This window comes from Ursus maritimus, unplaced genomic scaffold (genome assembly GCF_017311325.1).
Source record: "Ursus maritimus isolate PB19 unplaced genomic scaffold, ASM1731132v1 scaffold_3, whole genome shotgun sequence".
NCBI lineage: Eukaryota > Metazoa > Chordata > Mammalia > Carnivora > Ursidae > Ursus > Ursus maritimus.
This window is the reverse complement of record NW_024425563.1, coordinates 7286280-7305585: the sequence shown is the minus strand read 5'-3', so window position 1 is coordinate 7305585 and position 19306 is coordinate 7286280. Positions and strand designations below refer to the sequence as shown.

The window sequence follows — 19306 nt, the reverse complement described above, 5'->3', positions numbered from 1 at the left end:
CGTTACCTGGAAAATTTCCTACGAAGCCTCAGTCCCCAGCAATGTCAGAAAAATACAGCAGTAGTATATGGGACACACTTAAATTTCATTAACAACATTTTAATTTTCTGCTTTCCCTGTACTCAAATGCAGATTTTTTTTTTTTAAGATTTTATTTAGTTGACAGAGACAGCCAGCGAGAGAGGGAACACAAGCAGGGGAAGTGGGAGAGGAAGAAGCAGGCTCATAGCAGAGGAGCCTGATGTGGGGCTCGATCCCATAACACCGGGATCACGCCCTGAGCCGAAGGCAGACGCTTAACGACTGCGCCACCCAGGCGCCCCTCAAATGCAGATTTTTTTTTTTTTGAGAGAGCGAGTATGAATGTGCATGGAGTGCAGGGGGCTGGGGGGAGGATGGGACATGCCAGAGGGAGAGAATCTCTAGCAGACTCCCCACTGAGTGCGGAGCCAGATGCGGGGCTTGATGCCACGACCCTAGGACCATGACCTGAGCCAAAATCAAGAGTCAGACGCTTAACCGACTGAGCCACCCAGGCTGTCCCCCAAATGCAGATATTTTTAAAAGTAACCTACTCAGAAGACCCAAAACAAAAAAAGAACTCACTAAACAGACAAGAACATATATAAGCATCCTTTCAACCAATTTCTTGTTCAACAAAATCTGTTCATCAATGTTGCAGTGCTGCTCTCGGCTACCAGCTAGTTCACGGTAATAGCTTTATTACAAAACAACTGCTTGGTTAGCATTTATGGAAAAACCACTGACCTGTATTCCAAATTAGTGGGAGACAGGCGGCCCAAATAAAACACGTGCAAAAGACTTCCCAGCAACCCTCAAGCAACAAAGTACAAAAGCACGATAATCTGATCCTAACATATTTTTCAATCATAACTGCCAGATTAAATGATAAATTCTAGTAATAATAAATGACAACACTTTCCAAGTTGCTTTAAGACATAATTCCACAACAAAGATAGAAAATGAAAACGTACAATAATTGCACTTACGATGTAGGAAGCAGTCATATTTAAAACATCGCCTACAGAAAAGCGTATGAAATGAATGCAAGCTCTGCTCCCTCTGAACAGATTTAGCATTTGGTCCGTCTATGTTCGGGGTACATTCAGGAGGAAGTGCGCCGGGGAGCTGCTGCTCGGTGAGCTCTTTATACCTAACATTAACCAGAAAAACGCACGTGAAGGTGAAGCAAAAACGACTTCTCGGAAAATACAGTTTCTAAGCGGTGCCACGTATCATCTGTGATGCCCGTCTTGCCCAAAACACACAAGGAAACGTCTCACCGACAACCATCTTTATTTAGATGAAGAGCGAATTAAAAATTATGCACGGTGTATCAAGAATCAAGTTCCCGGGTAGGGTTCAGGTCATGAAAAATGTGACTATGTTCATTAACAAACTTCAACGACACTGACATTTCTACAAGTGTCCAGAGAAATTCTCCTCTCCACGTACGAGCGTCAGTGATGTCGTGTGTTTACCGCGCCTACAGTAACCGTCCTGAGCAAAGCGCCACAGACACAGGGTTTCGAGAACCCTGCCACAGTCAACAGAGGAAGCCCAGGGGCTCATCAGCTACCTTAGTTCCGTTTCTGATAAACCAAAATGCTGAGCTGCATACCGTACAAGGCAACACTGCCTCCAAAGAACAAATCTTACTTTTCCTTTAGTTCTTCTGCTGTGCCCTTATCTGGAAACATTGAGGAAATGGCTTCAAAAATTTTATCAGAAGGAAATTTCCGAGGTGGGCGGCTTTCTTTATCTAAATGGGGAAATACGAAAGGGAAAGAAGATGAAAGTAAACAAGTTTTCAATCCTTCCTTCTCTCCACGCAACTACACCTAACAAAGCGGATTTCCTAAGAAATTAGCAACTCTGTGTTTCACTTACTCCTGACGTATGTTACATGTATCCAGGGAGTGCTGGTGAGCCAGACAAAGAGCTCAACATAAATATGGAAAGTTTCAGGCCCCCCGGGAGGCAGAAGACCCAGGCTGTGATCCCAGCTCTGCTACTGACCGGGTCTGTGACCCTGCCTGGCCACGGTCCACTGGGGTCTGATCTTCATCGTAAAACGAAGGAGAGGAGCCATGTGATCACTGCCTGTTACACAACCATTATGCCTCTTCCAGACTGCAGTTATTCCCCACATTCTTCTATGCCATTTAATAACGCACTCTGCCAAGTCTCCACCAACTATGGGCTCCGGTTTGGGGTCCTCTGTGTTTCTGATAAGCCATCACTCGTGCAGGGGGTTAAAAGCATGGGCTCTCGAGTCAGTCAGAAAGGTTACCATCGCAGTGTTCTGGGTTCTGTTGTTTCCCAAGAGTGTAATCTTAAGTAAGTTCCTTAACTGCACTAAGCCTGTCTCTTCAACTATAAAATAGATCTGATGCTAACAGCCACCTTGTGTTGCTCAGAGAGTGACTGGCACCCACTCCTTGTACGTAGTCCATGATCAACAGGTTATATCATAACGATGATTATGATGATTGCCCAGCAAAATGCCCAAAACAGAGTACGTTCATTTGTTAGCCAAAGGAAATAAAGACGTCCAAGTACAGGATGAAATGTTACAAATGATATTCTTATTTTGATTCTATTACCATTGATACGATATTTCAGAAAAGAAAAAAGAAAAAGAAAGAAGGAATTAATATCTGTCTATACTCTATCGTTTTTGAAAAATGCTGTCATGGCCACACACAAACCTACCATCTCTGTTCTCCTCTAGATCTTTCTGTTTTTCTTCTCTTTCATCAGGATCGTCTCCATCATCATCATCATCATCATCATTGTACTGACCAAGAGCATTCACCAACTCCACAAAAATTTCATCATTTATAAACCCACATTCTGAAATTCATCAAGTCAAATGTCAGAAATACACAGAGGAAAGTGGTGATGACAAAAGTTAACGTACGCCTTTTCTAACCTGGAAGAAACAGCCGGGGCCTATTAATTAGCACTAGAACACTGTTGTTAAAATGAGGCGGGAGATCATTTTCAAGACCGACCTGAGGCAAAGTTAAGAAGAATTTCTCTTCAACACCTGTCATTTTCTCTTTAATCACACCATCCCCCACAAGTTTCCAGTGCCCGCTACTCAAACCTGATTCTCTAGAAACTAACTGTGGCCTCACCCTCCTCCCAATAACTCTTCCCGAGAGAAAGGACGGTGATGATGTTACACGCACTACCCTCCTGCCAGACTACTGTTGTGGGTTCTCCGGGATGGGAAGCACAGAAGCGGTGGTCACAGGGACAAAAGCACAGGTCCTGAGGCAGCTTAGTGGGGCGTCCTTCTGCGCACAGGGCCTTCTGGAGCCCATGCATCACACAAGCAGGGCCCTGACCCTAATTCTACTGTGAAGCAATCTTAAAATCTACAAATACTCAAACAACTCTATTTAATTTACATGTTACTGGCATTATAATTAAAGTTATAACCAACTATGCATCATTTTTAAAAATAGTTAGAGAAAACATTAAAATGTTTAGCCTTGAAAACAGGCCCAGGCCAGGCCAGCAAAAAACTTACTTTTGATATTAAAGAAAAATCTTTTTCATACCGATGCTTAAAAAATTCAAAATATCTCGATTCTTTGGCCCCTTTTTCCAAGAGAATAAACACAGGGCTCACCTCTATCCCCATGTACTTTTCCATCATAATTTTTTATGAGTTCTTCAATGAAAGTCCCATCCTGGTCTAAGACTTCATCCCCCATGTAAGGAATGTTATGCAAAACAGTTTCATCTTCCACCTAAAAATAAAAAAATGTATTTTAAAAGCAGGCTTATCCTAAATATCAAAATATTTTTTAAGTCAATGTGGTGTAAAATACGATTTTTCCCAAGTAGATGTCTCTACCCAGCTCCCCAGATCTAACTAACAGACCGCAAACTCTAAAACATAAAATAAAGACCCCTCCCACCAATAAGAATTACCTCAGAAATCAAACTGTTTATAGGGAAAAAAATTAAGAAAAAATACCTATTCACCTAATCTAACATGTCATCAATCATTAAAATTTACCATTATTTTCTGCACCTCAAGAAAAGAAAAAGTATTGCATATTACCACATGACCAATCAATTTTAAGACACACCCAGTGTCTCTGAATCAATGGAATATGGTTTATCAAAACCACTTAAAATAGCCGTACAACAGAAGATAATAACATAAGGATTTCTAAACGTCACTTGATGATCTAGCTATTCAGAGACCTTCAATATGATAAAAATCTAGGGGATGTAAAATAGAGCATCATAAAGTTTATGCCAAAACAATTTGCTCTTCTACATAAAATAAGAACATTCTACAATTACATACAGTATTTCAATGCTGAGAGGAACAAGATGCCTATCAAAGCTGATCATGCTAAGCAGGAAGAGAGATGAGTTTATGAAGGCTTGGAAGACAACAAGGGAAAAAGAAGGCACTAACTTAGCAGGGAGAGCCGATCCAAGAAAAGTTCGGGAGAAGGGAGAATTTAAGAACACAAGAGACTGGAAGCACACATGCATGGGAGGGAGAGAATCTTCAACGAAGGATAAAAAAGACAGTAATCATAGATCAAGACTAGAGAATTCTGAAGTCCATATTTAAAGAGACTAAAGTGAGGACAGGTTAAAAAGAGAATTTTAGAAGGATAATTCTGATAAACAGAGTGGACTGGCTAGGAGGAGAGGAGGACAGGGCAGTTGCGGCCAGTGTAGGAGCCTCAGACAGGGAGCACGATCGACAGCCAAGAATACACCAAGAAAAGGCCACGAGACACGCATGGGACTGTCACATAGCAGCAGGTGGGAAAAACGAAGAGAAGGGGAAAATCTCAACTAATCCCCAGGTAACAAGTTTAGGACAACTGCAAAGTTCAGAAAGACAACAGAATCTTAGACGAACAGAGAAAACGAAAATTGGGAGAGAAAGTACATAAGGGATACAAAATTAAAATTTAGATTTTAATGCACTGATCTATCCAGAGCCAAACTTACGAACAACTAAAGAGTCCAGTTTGCACCACATCTCACTTTCACTAATCCCATTTAAACTAGGAGTGTTAATATTTCTGGATAAAAGCCAAAATTAAGTCACACTTGCCTCTTCTGTCTTCCTAACTGTATCGTGTAAGCTTTGCTCCCCAAAACATATCCTAACCATAATAAAGATAGTCTGCCTAATTTGCCTTGGTCATTGACCAGCAAAACCCATGGATAATTCTAAATAATACTGACAACTCTAAACACTATATCCTTTCAGAAGTTTAGTCTAAGAAAATATGAAATCTCCCATTACGCTCTTGCAATATAATTCTTAAACTAAATGTTTCTGCATGAAGCCTTATACACACGAGGCAATTAGAGAAGAGTATCTGAAGTTTGTCTTTAATCTCCCACTGTGAAATCTTTAAGTTACTAAAGATATAAGAAACATCTTTAAAAAAAAAAAAAAAATCAAGGTGCATGGCTGACCTAGTTGGTAGAGCACATTACTCTTGATTTCAGGGTTTTGAGTTCAAGCCCCACGTTGGGCATGAAGTCTACTTAAAAAAAAAAAAAAAACCTAGTAAGCAATTCCCTAAAGCAGGCTCATCAAGGACTCCTATCAACATTTTTAGCTTCTTTTACATATCAAGTAAATAATAAAACTATGTATTTTTTACTTAACACAAGAATGCACACTCAAATTTCTCTCGTTTCACCTTCCTTCATCCTACTTCTATAAAGAATTAAATACCAGCATTTCATTACAAAAGCTATTGGGCCAGTGTTATCTGTGGAAATATGCTGAAGTTTGTGTTTTATAAGCCTTGAGAATATTTCATAATGTACATTATCATTTAATAACATGCTGCCTAAAACTGTTTCAATAAAAAGTTCTCAATTAACAAAACCTCTAAATCAGACTGAAATTACAGAATACTGACTGACCTTTTCAAGCATAAGAACTATAAGCTTCATCTTTTAAACATATTTTTAATCCCAGGTAGGATTTCCGCTTAACACTTTTCCTTTAGAGAATATTTTAACTAGGAAACTCTAGAAAAAAGACCACCACCACAAAGGCTTATTAAAATATGTATGGGGGGGGGCACCTGGGTGGCTCAGTCGTTAAGCATCTGCCTTCGGCTCAGGGTGTGATCCCAGAATCCTGGGATCGAGCCCCACATCGGGCTCCCTGCTCCACTGGGAGCCTGCTTCTTCCTCTCCCACTCCCCCTGCTTGTGTTCCCTCTCTCACTGTGTCTCTGTCAAATAAATAAATAAAATCTTTAAAAAATATATATAAATATATATATACATAAATATATATATATGTCCGTTTAAAAAAAAATCACTGAGTGTTATCATTTCAATAACTTTTTTTACTTATATTATTCTTGATTCACCTTGACAAGAAAATTGTGTTTTACTTAAAATAAGTGATTATCAAGTAAGCAGATGACGCATGATTTACATACCATAAAATTCTGCTGTAGGGGAGACCACGAATACATTATGGGGACTGAAGCAACCGCATTCAGAGTCTTTAATGGGATGACTTGTGTTGGAAAATCCAAGTCACTGGTCACTGAACACTAGAACAGAAAAAATAAAATTGACTCATAAGAATTAAAGGACGACCTTAAGCTGTCAACATATTACAAAGGGACACTGCCCACTTAAGATAATTTTGAAAAGGAAATTCCTTTACCTAAGACAACAAGGTTCCTAAAAACCATGAGGGATTCTCTCCTTCTTACTTTCTTTTACTTAGGGTGAAAAAAATGCTTCAGATTTTGCAAATTTTCAAAAGTTTCCAAGAACCCTTCTCATACTTACCAGTATCAATCAGAATCAAAAACCGTATTTGCTAGCCTCAGGTTAACTCACTATAAATTTCCTAGCTCAATGCTTAATTTCTTTTACATCTCAACCACATGAATAATATTATATATACCAAACATGCCTCTTAAATCTCACTTAATAAGAATATGGAAACTCTTAGGTTCACCTTTCTTATCTTTATCTTCCCTTTAAAAAAAACCCAAGCATCATTTGCTGATATTATCAGATGATAAACAAAGATGAAGGGTAATAACAGATCTGAGTTTCAATCACAACAAAAGAAGCTCATATCCATTCTGTAAAAGTATAATCTCTAAATTAATAACTAATATTATTAAGCACTTTCTATGTGCGAGGCACTATTTTAAACACATTACAGGTCTTACCGTATTTTGTCCTCATGACAACACTGTAAGATGAGGACTAATTCTTAGTCCCCATTTTACAGGTGAGAAAACTCAGGTGAAAAAAAGGTTAAGTAACTGGCCCAAAGTCATCCATTAGGTAGGGCTAGAATTTTAAACCCAGAAAGAAAGTCTGACTCTGGAGCCTCTGCTCTTACCCACTACACATACTGCCCCGATCCCATATGTTTAGAATGTTTAAGTGCATCTACTCTCTTGAAATACCGTATTTCATCCAACCTGTGATGACCTCAATTTCAAGGCATTCCATTACTTTCTGCATCAGTGAGAAAATAATGTTGCCAGTTAAACTGTAACGTAATGCTTTCTTATCACAGCAATTCTAAGATGCATTCTAGCTTCAGATGTTAAAATGTTCAAAATTTTGCATCTTTGATTCTATGAAATACGGTAAAAATTGTGCCCAAGTGACCACAGCACTTTCTAGCCTGTCTAGGAATCCAGCTTTTCTTAGAGTACCATTACCCAATTATCAGGCTTCCAAGAACCTTCTCAAAAATACCCTTGGACATCTATTCATAATCTACAATCAGTGAAAACAGAGCAAAAAAGAAGAATTGAAGGAATAAAATGAAACAAAAAATCATATATATACACACGCATAATTATTAAAGGCTTAATTTTTATTTGAGAGGTCTTAAAAATAGCAGGACTAGAGCTGGTGAAATTACAGTGAAAATCTTTGGCTTACAGGCCACACCTGGCCCTCAGCGTCTCATCAGGCCAGGGGGACAATCTTGCAATGGTCACAGTCACTGCAGCAGAAAATAGTTCCTTCCTGGTGGAAGTGAAGGTTTAAAGATAAGAGTAGTTAGAAAGAACTGTGACAGTGATTAATCCATTAATTTGCTTTCCAAAAGGGCCAAGATAAAGATAATAATACTAGAAAGCTCATAGCTCAAGTAAATGAGAAGGTGTGAACAGTTCACTAATACTCCAGAGCCACCATCCCTCCCTGTTCCGCACTCTGATCTCGGATACGGTTCTTCATCCATCCGTCCAATAACCCAATAATAACAGCAGTTAACATTTATTGAGCACGTACTGTGTTGCAGGCACTGTGCTAAGTGCTTTGTATACATCATCGTAACCACTGCTCCTCTCAGCCTCCAGGGTCACAACCTCACAAACAAGGAGGAGACTGAGGCTCACGAAGTTAAATATCCCGCCTAGTCAGCAAGGGAGGAAGTTACCAAGCCAGGATGGAAGCCTAAGTCTGACTCCGACACCCACATGCCTCATCTCTGTGCTGCCCTCCTGCCCTTGAGATGCTCGCAGGGTCGGAGACCAAGCACAGCTGTGCACGGGCTGCTGCCCCAGAGACGCCCCCTCCCCTAGGCCCTCCTCTTAGTCCTATTACTACCAAGTCACCTCTGCTCCTCCCAGCCTAACTGTGGGGCCAGGAGCACTCATAATGACTGAATCAAGTATTATACACTGTCCGGGGATTTTAAGTACAAAGTAATTGTAATTTCTTACCAAAAAAAGTATACAGTTTTGGGGTTTTGTTGTACAGGGAAGTAAATTAATACCGTGGCTTTAATTCTGACGATTAGCCTCCTTCAGAGCTTGGTGGGGGTGAGGGAGAGCGTCTTGCCTCTCCAACTCTGACTTATCCACCTGCTTTACTTAACATCTGAACCCAAGGTCGTACTTAAGGCTAGACAGCTTAATATTCCATTCAACTACCAGATAGGAGGGACTTTGCTTCATCTGTTTGCTCTAAGGATACAGAAAATGCTCTGAATCTACTGAATGAGGTCCACTGACCTTTCCCCCGAACAGAAAGAACTCAGAGAAGCACACAAGTATGAAGGCCAAGGCTGCAGCACTAAGAACTACCTCCAACCTCACACCTCTGTCAGAACCCATCATCTCAACCCTGAGACCTATGAGAGTCACCAAGGGGCCAGAAATCAGCTCTCTGAGGGCAAAAGCAGCTGAGACAGTGAGGTTTTACTTCTGTCTCGCAATGATACTCAGCACAGTGTCTCAAAAAAGAGTAGGCACTCAAAAAATGTTTCTGGAATGAACAGACTACATTTGCTGATTTTGCCTAATGGAGATTTCACTCCAATTTCTCTTTAAAGCTAAGAGAGCACCTACTTAGAAAATTGAAGGCTTACACCCACCTCATTATCTGTATAGTATCTCTAGAAACCTAACCCGTTCCTTAACTATTAACCTTAACTAATAACCATATTCCTTCATTTATAAAATAATATTCAAATGCAAAAGCATTTGTTGGTAAAACAAGTTTGGGAATTCTTATTTATTGACTTAACAGGAAAATTACTCAAAAAATTCCAGTTACTTACCAGTAACTTTTTTTTCTTTGAAAATGTATCATCCTTGACAGTTTATGTAATTAAGTCTTAAATCACTCAGAATACTGAAAAGGATTTTGACCTCATGGGTCTCCAAAGCATTTTACCTGATCAGTCAACTGTCCTGGACTCAGGAACTCACTAGGAGACCTACATCAACAAATAAAATTCTCCACTTCTCGTTCCTACTTGAGGATCACACAAGGAAGTCATTACAGGTGATTCATCATCAATGGTAAAGAAGGAAAAAAAACTCTATTTGTTATCAAGGATGCTACATTTTCAGAGAAACACAGCTTACTGGTAAGTGACCGGGTTCCTCTGAGGATGGATAGACTTACATCAACCAGCTGGTACAATAGGCGACTGTGTGGCTGGACCACTGGGAGCTGGAGAGGGAAGTCAAGCCAAAAATAGTAGTTGTAGGAGTACACAACCAAACTGAGACTCTTGGCAGAAGGCTGGTTCCAAGTAAAAACTGTGTTATGGAAAATCGTAGAGGGAAGAGCAGGTGAATGGCCTGCAGGGAAGGGAAAGAAATTAACACACCCTACTATGTGCCAGGCACTGTGCTAGAGACTTTACCAAAGTTAACTTCTTTAAAATCCACCGCTACCCTACGAGGTAGGTATGACTCCCCATGTTACAGTGGGACATCCCCAAGGAAAATAGCCATGGCCATCTGGTCTCTGAACAATCTTTAACATCAGAAGGGTGAAGTCCAACTTCCGTATAGCGGGGGGAAAAAAATACAGTCAGTTAGCCAAGTTAAAAATATTCTTGGATACTGGTTGGTCCATTTAATTCATGCCAGAGACACAATGAACTGTTGATACTGTCTAGTATTCTTCAGCCTTTCCAAGGAAAAACAGTAAGGAACCATCTTACACCTAAGGAAGGAAAGAAGGCATCAACTGCCACCTAAACTCTAGAGAAAAGCAGAGGATGATTTCTGAAACTGCCTCTATTCCTCAAAATCACAGGAGAGAAAAGATAACACAGCCAAATCTTAAGCTAGCCCTTCTGGCGAAAATGATAGTGTATATAATTTAATTTCAGACTGCTTTTATTTGAAGAAGTCCCAAGGAAAAAAACTGGAATGAGTAACTACCAAGTTTGGATCAAAAGAAGCTAGACAGAATGAGTTCCTAACCAGGTTTTGGAGGCTGATTAGGAGAAGGGGAGAGTACAAGACACGAGAGGCTCCAGCGGAAGATGGTCAGAAATAAAAACCAGGAAGAAAAATTCCTCATCAGATCATGACACAGACATATTTAATACAAGCAGCTAATCAAGGGTGTTGGAGCTAAGGAATCAAAGAGTGGCTCATAACCAAATTGTAAATTATTTCCATTTTTGTTGTTAAATATGTTACAGAGCCATCCCAGATTGGAGGAAGAAACTACCTGCAACACAGGGCTCTTGCTTCTGAGTTCACTTACACGTTACAGAAAGATAGCATCCTCGAAGTGTCAGTTCTTACACTTCTTATCAGGAGGAAACCCCCCCCCACACGCACACATGCATTTAACATAGAACACAGAACATTTGGAACGCAATTTCAGGAACTTTAGACCCTTAAAACTCTTCCCTGCATCCTAATTTCAAAAGCCTAATCCCGAATGAAAGCAACCATAAACATATCAACCTAGTTAATTCTATTAAAACCCAACGCACAGGGAAAACCCACTGCAGTCTGGGGTCAGAAGGGGCTGTATTAAATCGCTCCCCATAATCTGCAGTTTTGCTAAAATAACTGGAAACCAGAAACTGAACGATAGCTAATACGCAAATTTTGGTGAAACTACAAAACACCCAAAAGACACATGAAGCAGCTAACTGGAGCCACGCAAACTCAAACACCTAATTCAAGAATAGTCCTATGAGTGGGAAATAGGATTATTTCTGTCCCTGAAAAAAACAAAGACAAAAACAAAAGAAAGCAGAAACAAAGAAATGGAAGACCGAGTACTACTGGAGCCCCTGGTTTCCATTAAGCCGCAGCAGCGTGCTGGTTCTGAAGCCGCGCTTCCAGGCGCCGCGTGGGCTGACAGCGACAGGGCAGGAGCAGTGCGAATTACTGTGGAGAGAGCCAATGACGGCACCAGGCCATGGCCTCTGAGGGGAAGCACCAAGTCCGGGCTCAGGGGGTAGATCTGCTCAGGGGGTAGACTGGGGACCACCGATCAGGTCAGCCAAGTCTGATAATTTTTGCAGAAAAGATTTCTAACTGTTATTTCTAACTGCTATTTACTAAGCAGTGTTGCAACAACTAGAAAGATAAATAGAAAAATACTAAAAACCAAATCCCCATTCATTTTTATGTTTATAAAATTTTATGTTTATAAACATTTCATGTTTATACCAAAGAAAATTCCTGATAAGTGAAAACAACTAAACGAAGATGGAAAGGTAATGTATATAATCTTTACATCTGAGCCTTTAGAAACACAGAAATCAAAAGAAATTCTAATTTGACTATGTAAACATTTAAAACTTCTACAAATCAAAATATACCAGAAATAACATCAAAATGGGAGGATCTGTAAAACATGATTTAAAAATGAATATTTAATAATATACAAAAGTCCTTAAAAACCCTAAGAAACAGTCCAACTTAATTTTAACATATCCAACACCTAACAGCCAATTATGAAATATAAACAAACAACAGAAACTTTTATACCTCGAGTAATGAAAAGCAAACAAACTAATAACTTTTTAACTATCACACTGACAAAGATCCAAGAGACTGATATTATGCGTTGGGAACAGAGATAAACAGACACTAACATGAACAGCTGGTGGGGTACAGATGGAAAATCTTTGGGGGGGAACACTGTGGTGATATCCATAAAAATTTAAATATGCATATCCTCTTGACAAAGTCATTTTATTTCCAGGAACTTCTCCTAAAAAATTACTCAAAGATACAAAGATGTAGATGAAGGGTATTGACCGAAATACTAGCTGCAAAAGTACAAAAATAAAAACCTACATGTGCCTCTATTAACAGGGCAGTAAATGATGGTATATTCGCAGTATCAAGCACTGCGTTCTTAGAGACTGAGGACCTGGACAGAGGCCGCAGAGTGATGGCCCAAAATGCAGGGGGTGGGGAGATGGGCAAAATGGGGGAGGGGAGTGAGACAGAGTTTCCAGTTAGGGAAGGACTAAGTCACAGGAACAAAAGGCACAGCAGGGGCACCTGGGTGGCTCAGTTGGCTGAGCAGCCGACTCTTGGCTTCGGCTCAGGTCACGATCTCAGGGTCGTGGGCTGGAGCCCGTTTGGGCTCCGCACTTGACAGGGAGTCTTCTTGAGATTCTCTCTCTTCCTCTCCCTCTGCTCCTCCCCACCGTGTACTCTCGCGCTCTCACACGCTCTCTCTCAAATTAATTAATTAATTTTAAAAAATAAAAGGCACAGCCTAAGGAATATCATCAATAGTACTGACACAGTGTATGGTGACAGATGGTGTAAACACTTGTGAGCACAGCACGAGGTGCAGAGAAACTGAATCACTATGTCCTACACCTGAAACTAATGTAACAGGGTGTGTAAACTATACTCACAAAAAAAATTTTTTTTTAAGTGATGACCCAAATTGGCAGGCACATTTTATCTGGGCAGTAATCATTCGAAATACAATATATATTATCATTATTAATATGTTATATGTAGAAAAAGAGATGAGAAATTTAAAAAATCATAGGGGTTACACTACAGGAACTTCTGCCTTCTATTTTATATATTTCAGTGTAATCTGAATTCTCAAGAGTCATTTTGCAATGATGGCCTTTCAGCTGAAGAGAACAATTACAGTTTCATTAACCCAACAGATATTCACATGACCTGGTATAAAACTGCATCAATCAATACAAGGTAGCTCATGAAATCTGCCCAACCCTCCCCAAACGGTACTCCGGTAACATTCTTCTACAAAATCCAGTCAGAGAAGATAAAGCAGAATCCTAAGCAGTAAGTTTAAGTCAATCCATGTTATTCTAGAAGTTCTAGGTCTAATAAAATTTTATTTCTTCAGAGCAATAAACAATTTTTAACAATGCAGGCTAAACAATCATTTCCTCTGGTTCAATCTATTCTTAAAGTAGCTGTCAAACTTTGGTTTTGCATTTTGGGAAAAGAACTGATCTTTGCAGATCAGTGATCTTTGATCTTGATCAATGATCTTGATCTTTGTTGTCAGTTAAACAGCTGACTATCCGTGTATGTAAAAACACCAACTATATACACAATGTTCGAGGAGAAAAACAGCAAATTAAAAGCGACTTCTGCTGGTTTATTAGGTGTACAAAATAAACATTTGACATTTTTGAAAAATTTACAAATGTCAAATACAGAATCTTAAGTTTAAAAAATAAACTCAGACATCAAGTATAGGATATATATTTAATATGACAGTGATATATAACTGCAAACATCATAAGTGACCTTTATTTTTTTTAAATGACCTCTTGGAAAAGCATAGAACATGTACAACATCAGTTCCTTTCAAAAAAAAAAAAGGAAAGCCTCCTTTATGGTCATGTAAGAAATGTTCCCTCTATTTCAGCCTAGAGAAAGCCAGAAAGGAAGCTAAGGCTACAGTGATTTGAAAAGTTATGTGGGTGGGAAGGACGGGCAGAGTTAACACAGGACTCAACTCTCCAAATAAATACCAATAAATGGTTAAAGAAAGGCAAAGAGCTACAGTAAGCAACTTGGTGCCTCAAGGAACTAGTTTCCAAGAAAGGATGGCTGTGTTCAGACTAAGAACCATCCATTTATCTCTAAGACATGAGAAAAATGACCTGGCTCCCTGCCATATTTGCTCAAATGGCTCATGAGAATCTACACCTACTGGTTCTACAATCCTGAAATTTACAAAGAAAAGCAAGCACGTAACTATATTGAAAGTTCAGAGTGTATTTAAGAGCACTAAATTATATATTGGGTACACTAGTGTATTATTTTTTCTTTGCAAATAGTAACAAATTTCTATTTACAATTAACTGAGGAAAGTCCATTAGGAGTCAAACACTGCAATCAAGTGTTTACATGTAAACGAGACAATGTTATCCTTTCTCCTTCAATAAAAATAATAAGTCCTAACTGCAAACATATAAAAGAACTTACATTCTGTTATTTTGATAGAAGCCTCTCTACCACTCCCACAAAAAAATTTGCAAATATCAAATGATAGATGATGAACTCATAGTCACTTCAAATATTACTTGGAGGATCAAACCTGGATGTATTAAAATGTTTTAATTCTTCATAAATGAGAGGACTATGATGTCTTTCTAATGATGCTGCTGTGTTAGGCATCCTGAAGAAGCCCCACATTTAAATATACACTAAAAATTCTATTTTCATTAGTAAACAAGACACAAAATTCCTACAAGAACATTAAATTCTCCTGGGAATCTAGAAATGCATACTGGCAGGGTATTTTTAAATTACTAAACCAATCAAACCACTTGCCTACAAGACAGACATCATTTGAGCAAGCCTCTCTTTCAGACATAATACACACAGGTAATAAAAATCTTGATATGAAGAATCAATGAAGGAAAGTGCCATCTGGTTTTTAGCAGGAAATGGACAAATGTACAAAATGAAATGCACTCATAAGAACTACGAGAGTAACTCCAAAACCAGTTTCTTCAGTAAAACTGGAAAAATAGACACACTGAAGAACAGTGAAGACTTACAGAAGATAAAATTTTTTACTGGTAAGACAACATAACGAAAGTCAACTAGAAGCAATGGTTTTTATAAACGGCCACATACTCTGTCAATACGGTGTGCATCCCTTGGTCTGTGCTTATCACTTAGTGATATTAAGGTGACTGCTCCTTAAAGAGATTGACTGAAGAGCAAAGGAAATAAACATAAAACACACTGCCACTGTCTTCAAGAATTCAGGAGTATTTTTAAAAAGAAAAATATTGACATATTCTGTATAAAAATTTATGGGCAACACTGATTAGGTTCTGTAACCTCAACACCAAAAAATAAATACCCACAAGTATCTTAGAAACACACATGAAGAATGCACTATATTACAGACAGGGCGTCTCTAAGTTCAACTGCAGGGCTCCTTGATCTGAAGTCAGTGTCTACAGCGGCCACTCCGTTAGATCAGGGAGTGCGACCTTTGTCAGACATTCTTCACTAAAACAACCTGGATAAAAACCAGTCATTTTAAAACTGAGCACATCTACTTTACACGCACAGAAGGGATTAAAGTATAAGACTTGAGTGAAAAACTGAAAATTGTCGTTGAACGGTCCTCATACCGCAAAGGATTTAAACTGAAGACAGCACTTACAAAGGACTGGCTTATAAAAATAAGCAGTTAATTAAAACAATGTTATAACAGCACTTCCCCATGTTGAAAGCCACAGACTTTAGGTGTTTGGACCAACACTGCAGTCTGAACTTCTGCCAAGCCTACTACTAGGAAAGTCTTTGCAAAACACACTAACTTTTATTTATCCTCCTGCTTCTGACCTACTTCAGACTCCAACTTTTAAAGCATATAAAAGAAATCGACATACAGCTGGGAATGCTCAAACTGAAGAAGAATAAAACAGGATACAGCCTCATCTGCAAAATAAGGAGACTAGACGGAGATCATTAAAGTCCTTTTCAATCCTAAAATTTTATTATTTTTATTGTGAGAACACCAAAAAGCTTATCACGAACTACATAAAAGTTCAGCTTTCCAAAAGTCAGTGATGATGGTTTTAAAGGGGGTTGGAGGTGGGAGAAGTAAACGATGAATCATCTGAAGCAGAACCAGCTATCAAGAGTAGCTCGAAAACTAACAGCCCTGACCAGGTCACCGTTCCATGCAACAAAAACTGAGTTCCTGAGGCGGAGACTGATTTCCCTCCATTCCCTCTTATTTTGTGAAAATGGTTTTCCTCACCCTGCGTGGGGTACTAAGTTTAGAAACAATTCTGTCTTATTACAATGCTAATTTCTTCTTACAATTTCTCACGTAAACTCACATTAAAAAGTTAGATATCTTTACATTCAATGATTTCTTTCCATTTGACAAAACTAAAAGCAAAATTCGTAAATATTCATTCGAATGAACTGTACTTAAAATTATATTATGAACAACTCAAGTTGTACAGAAACAAGGACCTTTACTCATTTCCTAGTGTGTCTGAGCAAAGTGTGCTCTTCTGGGCCTGTATCAGATCAGTGGAGCAAGCAAACTGACTAGTCTTCCAAGGCCCAGTGTCCTCGTCCAGGGGGAGAAAAAGGCCTAAGATAACTATCACAAAGATCAACGGAGGTTCATGTGTGCAGAGTACCCAGCACATTGCCAGAAATCATTACTGCTGTTAACTTTTACTTATAAATATAAGATGGGCTTTTGGTGGCATTTTGAAGAGTCGTGATAGGTGGCAAAAAGTAAGTATTCCATGTGTGCCTACTTAATTCTCCAGATCTCTATGCTTTATTCCTCTGGGGAGAACAAGAAAAGGTTTCTTTTTCCTTTACCCTCAAAATTTCCAAAAGGTCACCAGAAAAACTTTCAAAAGAATTACTTAGAAGCCCCATCCTTCTCCCTTTTGAGAACATTCTGACTAGCATAGGAACGAATCCCTTTCACGTTTAGTGTATTAATAAAGTCATTTACCTCTAATATGTAGGCCCTGACCTGTCCCAGATGATGCAGAAGGTATTAGCAGAATACGATATATATTTATACAACTGAAAGCCCAAGCTTTAAAGAGCTGTCACCTGACAAAATTAATAAATGAAAAGAATCACATGAAGTCCCGTGTTGCCATCGAGACCATCAGAGCATGCTCACGGTCATCACAGGACCACGCTACGGTGACAGTACTGACATCTCTGAGACCAGCGTGTCTCCTGTGCTAGCCGATTACTGCTTCCTACAATTTTTTGTAAGTATCATTTCCTCAAGTGAAAACGTATTTTAAACTAGATCCCACTGTCTAGATGCTTTCTGTGTTTAGGCACTCAGAGAAACAACTATCTACTGAGCGGTGTAACGTAAACTCCGAACTGCACTCTTCCTCCTCGTTTGGGTGCCCGTTCCAATAGCACTCCACCTCCTACACCATGTTTCCCCGTATAGACAGGTACGGACACTGCAGTGCTTTACCCAAAACCCTAATGACTGGTCCGATACGGTTTTTCAGCTTCTGCCATTTTCTGTTTGTTTTTTTTTTAAATAGGCTCCACGTGGAGCCCAATGTAGGGCTTGAACTCACAACCCTGAGATCAAGACCTGAGCTGAGATCAAGAGTAGGACACTTAACCAACTGAGCCATCCAGGTGCCCCAGGCTTCTGCCATTTTCTTTTCGTTTTGCTGCCACTGTGTTTTATGTGTCTTTTAATTATAAAATCCGCCATACATTTATTGCCTTCTTTTGAAAATAAGATTAAGATCTACCGCCTTCCTTTAGAAAATGCTGTAAAAAAAGGACTTCTGATCTCTTGACACTGAATTTAAAAATTCTTCGAGAGCCTTAGAATTTGAACGTTCAAATAATAAATAACTTTCTTAGTCCACGAATATGAATGAAAAGGAAACATTTCTTATAGCATACCTAATTCAAATTAAGGGGCAGGAAAAAAGACAATCGTGGGTCAGAAAGCCTTGCTCTAAACAATGAAATGATGAGGCCATTAAAGAGTATTTAACGTAACAGTTTTTTTTAATCAACAATCCCATAAAAATCTATGCACCTACCTGGTAACAGTGAAAATATATGCTAAACGCTAGAGCTCTCTTATAGGAAGAGCTAGGAGTGTTACCTAAGGCAGCGACTAAGAGTTGCACATGAAAAAGAAAGAGCAATAAAAAGACGGACATCCTGAGGTGAATGACTTCCTATCAATAACCAACCAACATTGCAACAGCAAAAACCAGAATGCACTGATAATTACTACAGTGCGTGAGTTAACCAACCTCCCTGGTCCCGCGCAATGAGCTCACAGAAGTCAGGATGTGCACAGGCTGTATCCTTCGCTGTTTCCATTCTTGGTTTAAGATTTCCGTTCTTTCCAAAATTTTCTGACGATTGGAACTAAACATACTCTTTAAAAAAAAATGAAGGAGAGGAGAAGAGAAATTGTTCATTGTTAGAAAATTCATAGTATCTCTGACGCAGGTTAAAATCTAGTGATTTCTCAAAAATATCAGGAGCATTCCTTCAAACACATACAGATTTTACACTAAACTGTAGTTTCCCACATTCCAATAACACAAAAGTACCACACTTATTATTTTAGTAAGAGTGGGCGGGGAACAGAAAAATCATCCCATCCTTCCTTTGTTAACATCATATAAAAACAAAATCACAATGACTTTAGAAACATAAAACCCTGAAACACATTCCTTTATATTTGGGTCCCGAATCTGCACGTGCAATACAAAGGATACACTAAAAGGACAGTGATTTCGAAGCAGATTGACCAGCCATTAGATCACCATCTTTCCACTCTTGTTACTGTGCCTGGGACCATCTTTAAGTTAATTAAGACAGATCAAGGCTGTGGGTTTCCCAGCCTTCATTTATCTTACTATAACTATGACCTTGGCTGAAAATGGACCCTTGCAAATTGAAACTTATCTTTGGGGGGAGGGGGCGATCCTTAACCGCGGTGCGCACCACAGAAGATAAAGCTGTACCTTCACTTCGTCAGCC

At 39.2% G+C, this 19306-nt stretch overlaps 1 protein-coding gene across 13 annotated transcripts in view; it reads right to left on the bottom strand.

The window, feature by feature from the left end:
* EZH2 (enhancer of zeste 2 polycomb repressive complex 2 subunit) overlaps positions 1-19306 on the bottom strand; it is a 55114-nt gene that overhangs the window by 19836 nt on the left and 15972 nt on the right. For 2 of the 13 annotated variants that reach the window (XR_005838457.1, XM_040643849.1), the window contains exons 1-8: positions 19291-19306; positions 18568-18696; positions 9945-10123; positions 6485-6601; positions 3665-3785; positions 2737-2877; positions 1681-1783; positions 996-1174 (exon numbers count right to left, since the gene is read on the bottom strand). The exon at positions 19291-19306 is cut by the window's right edge and continues 42 nt beyond it. Coding sequence is in view for 12 of the 13 variants with exons in the window: in XM_040643849.1 (XP_040499783.1) it covers positions 996-1174; positions 1681-1783; positions 2737-2877; positions 3665-3785; positions 6485-6601; positions 9945-10123; positions 18568-18637 (910 nt within the window). In the remaining variant the exon portion in view is untranslated. Of the gene's footprint in view, positions 1-995; positions 1175-1680; positions 1784-2736; positions 2878-3664; positions 3786-6484; positions 6602-7967; positions 8055-9944; positions 10124-18567; positions 18697-19290 lie in introns of those variants that run through there. The other 11 variants (XM_040643850.1, XM_040643851.1, XM_040643852.1 and 8 more) reach the window with 10 other exon arrangements.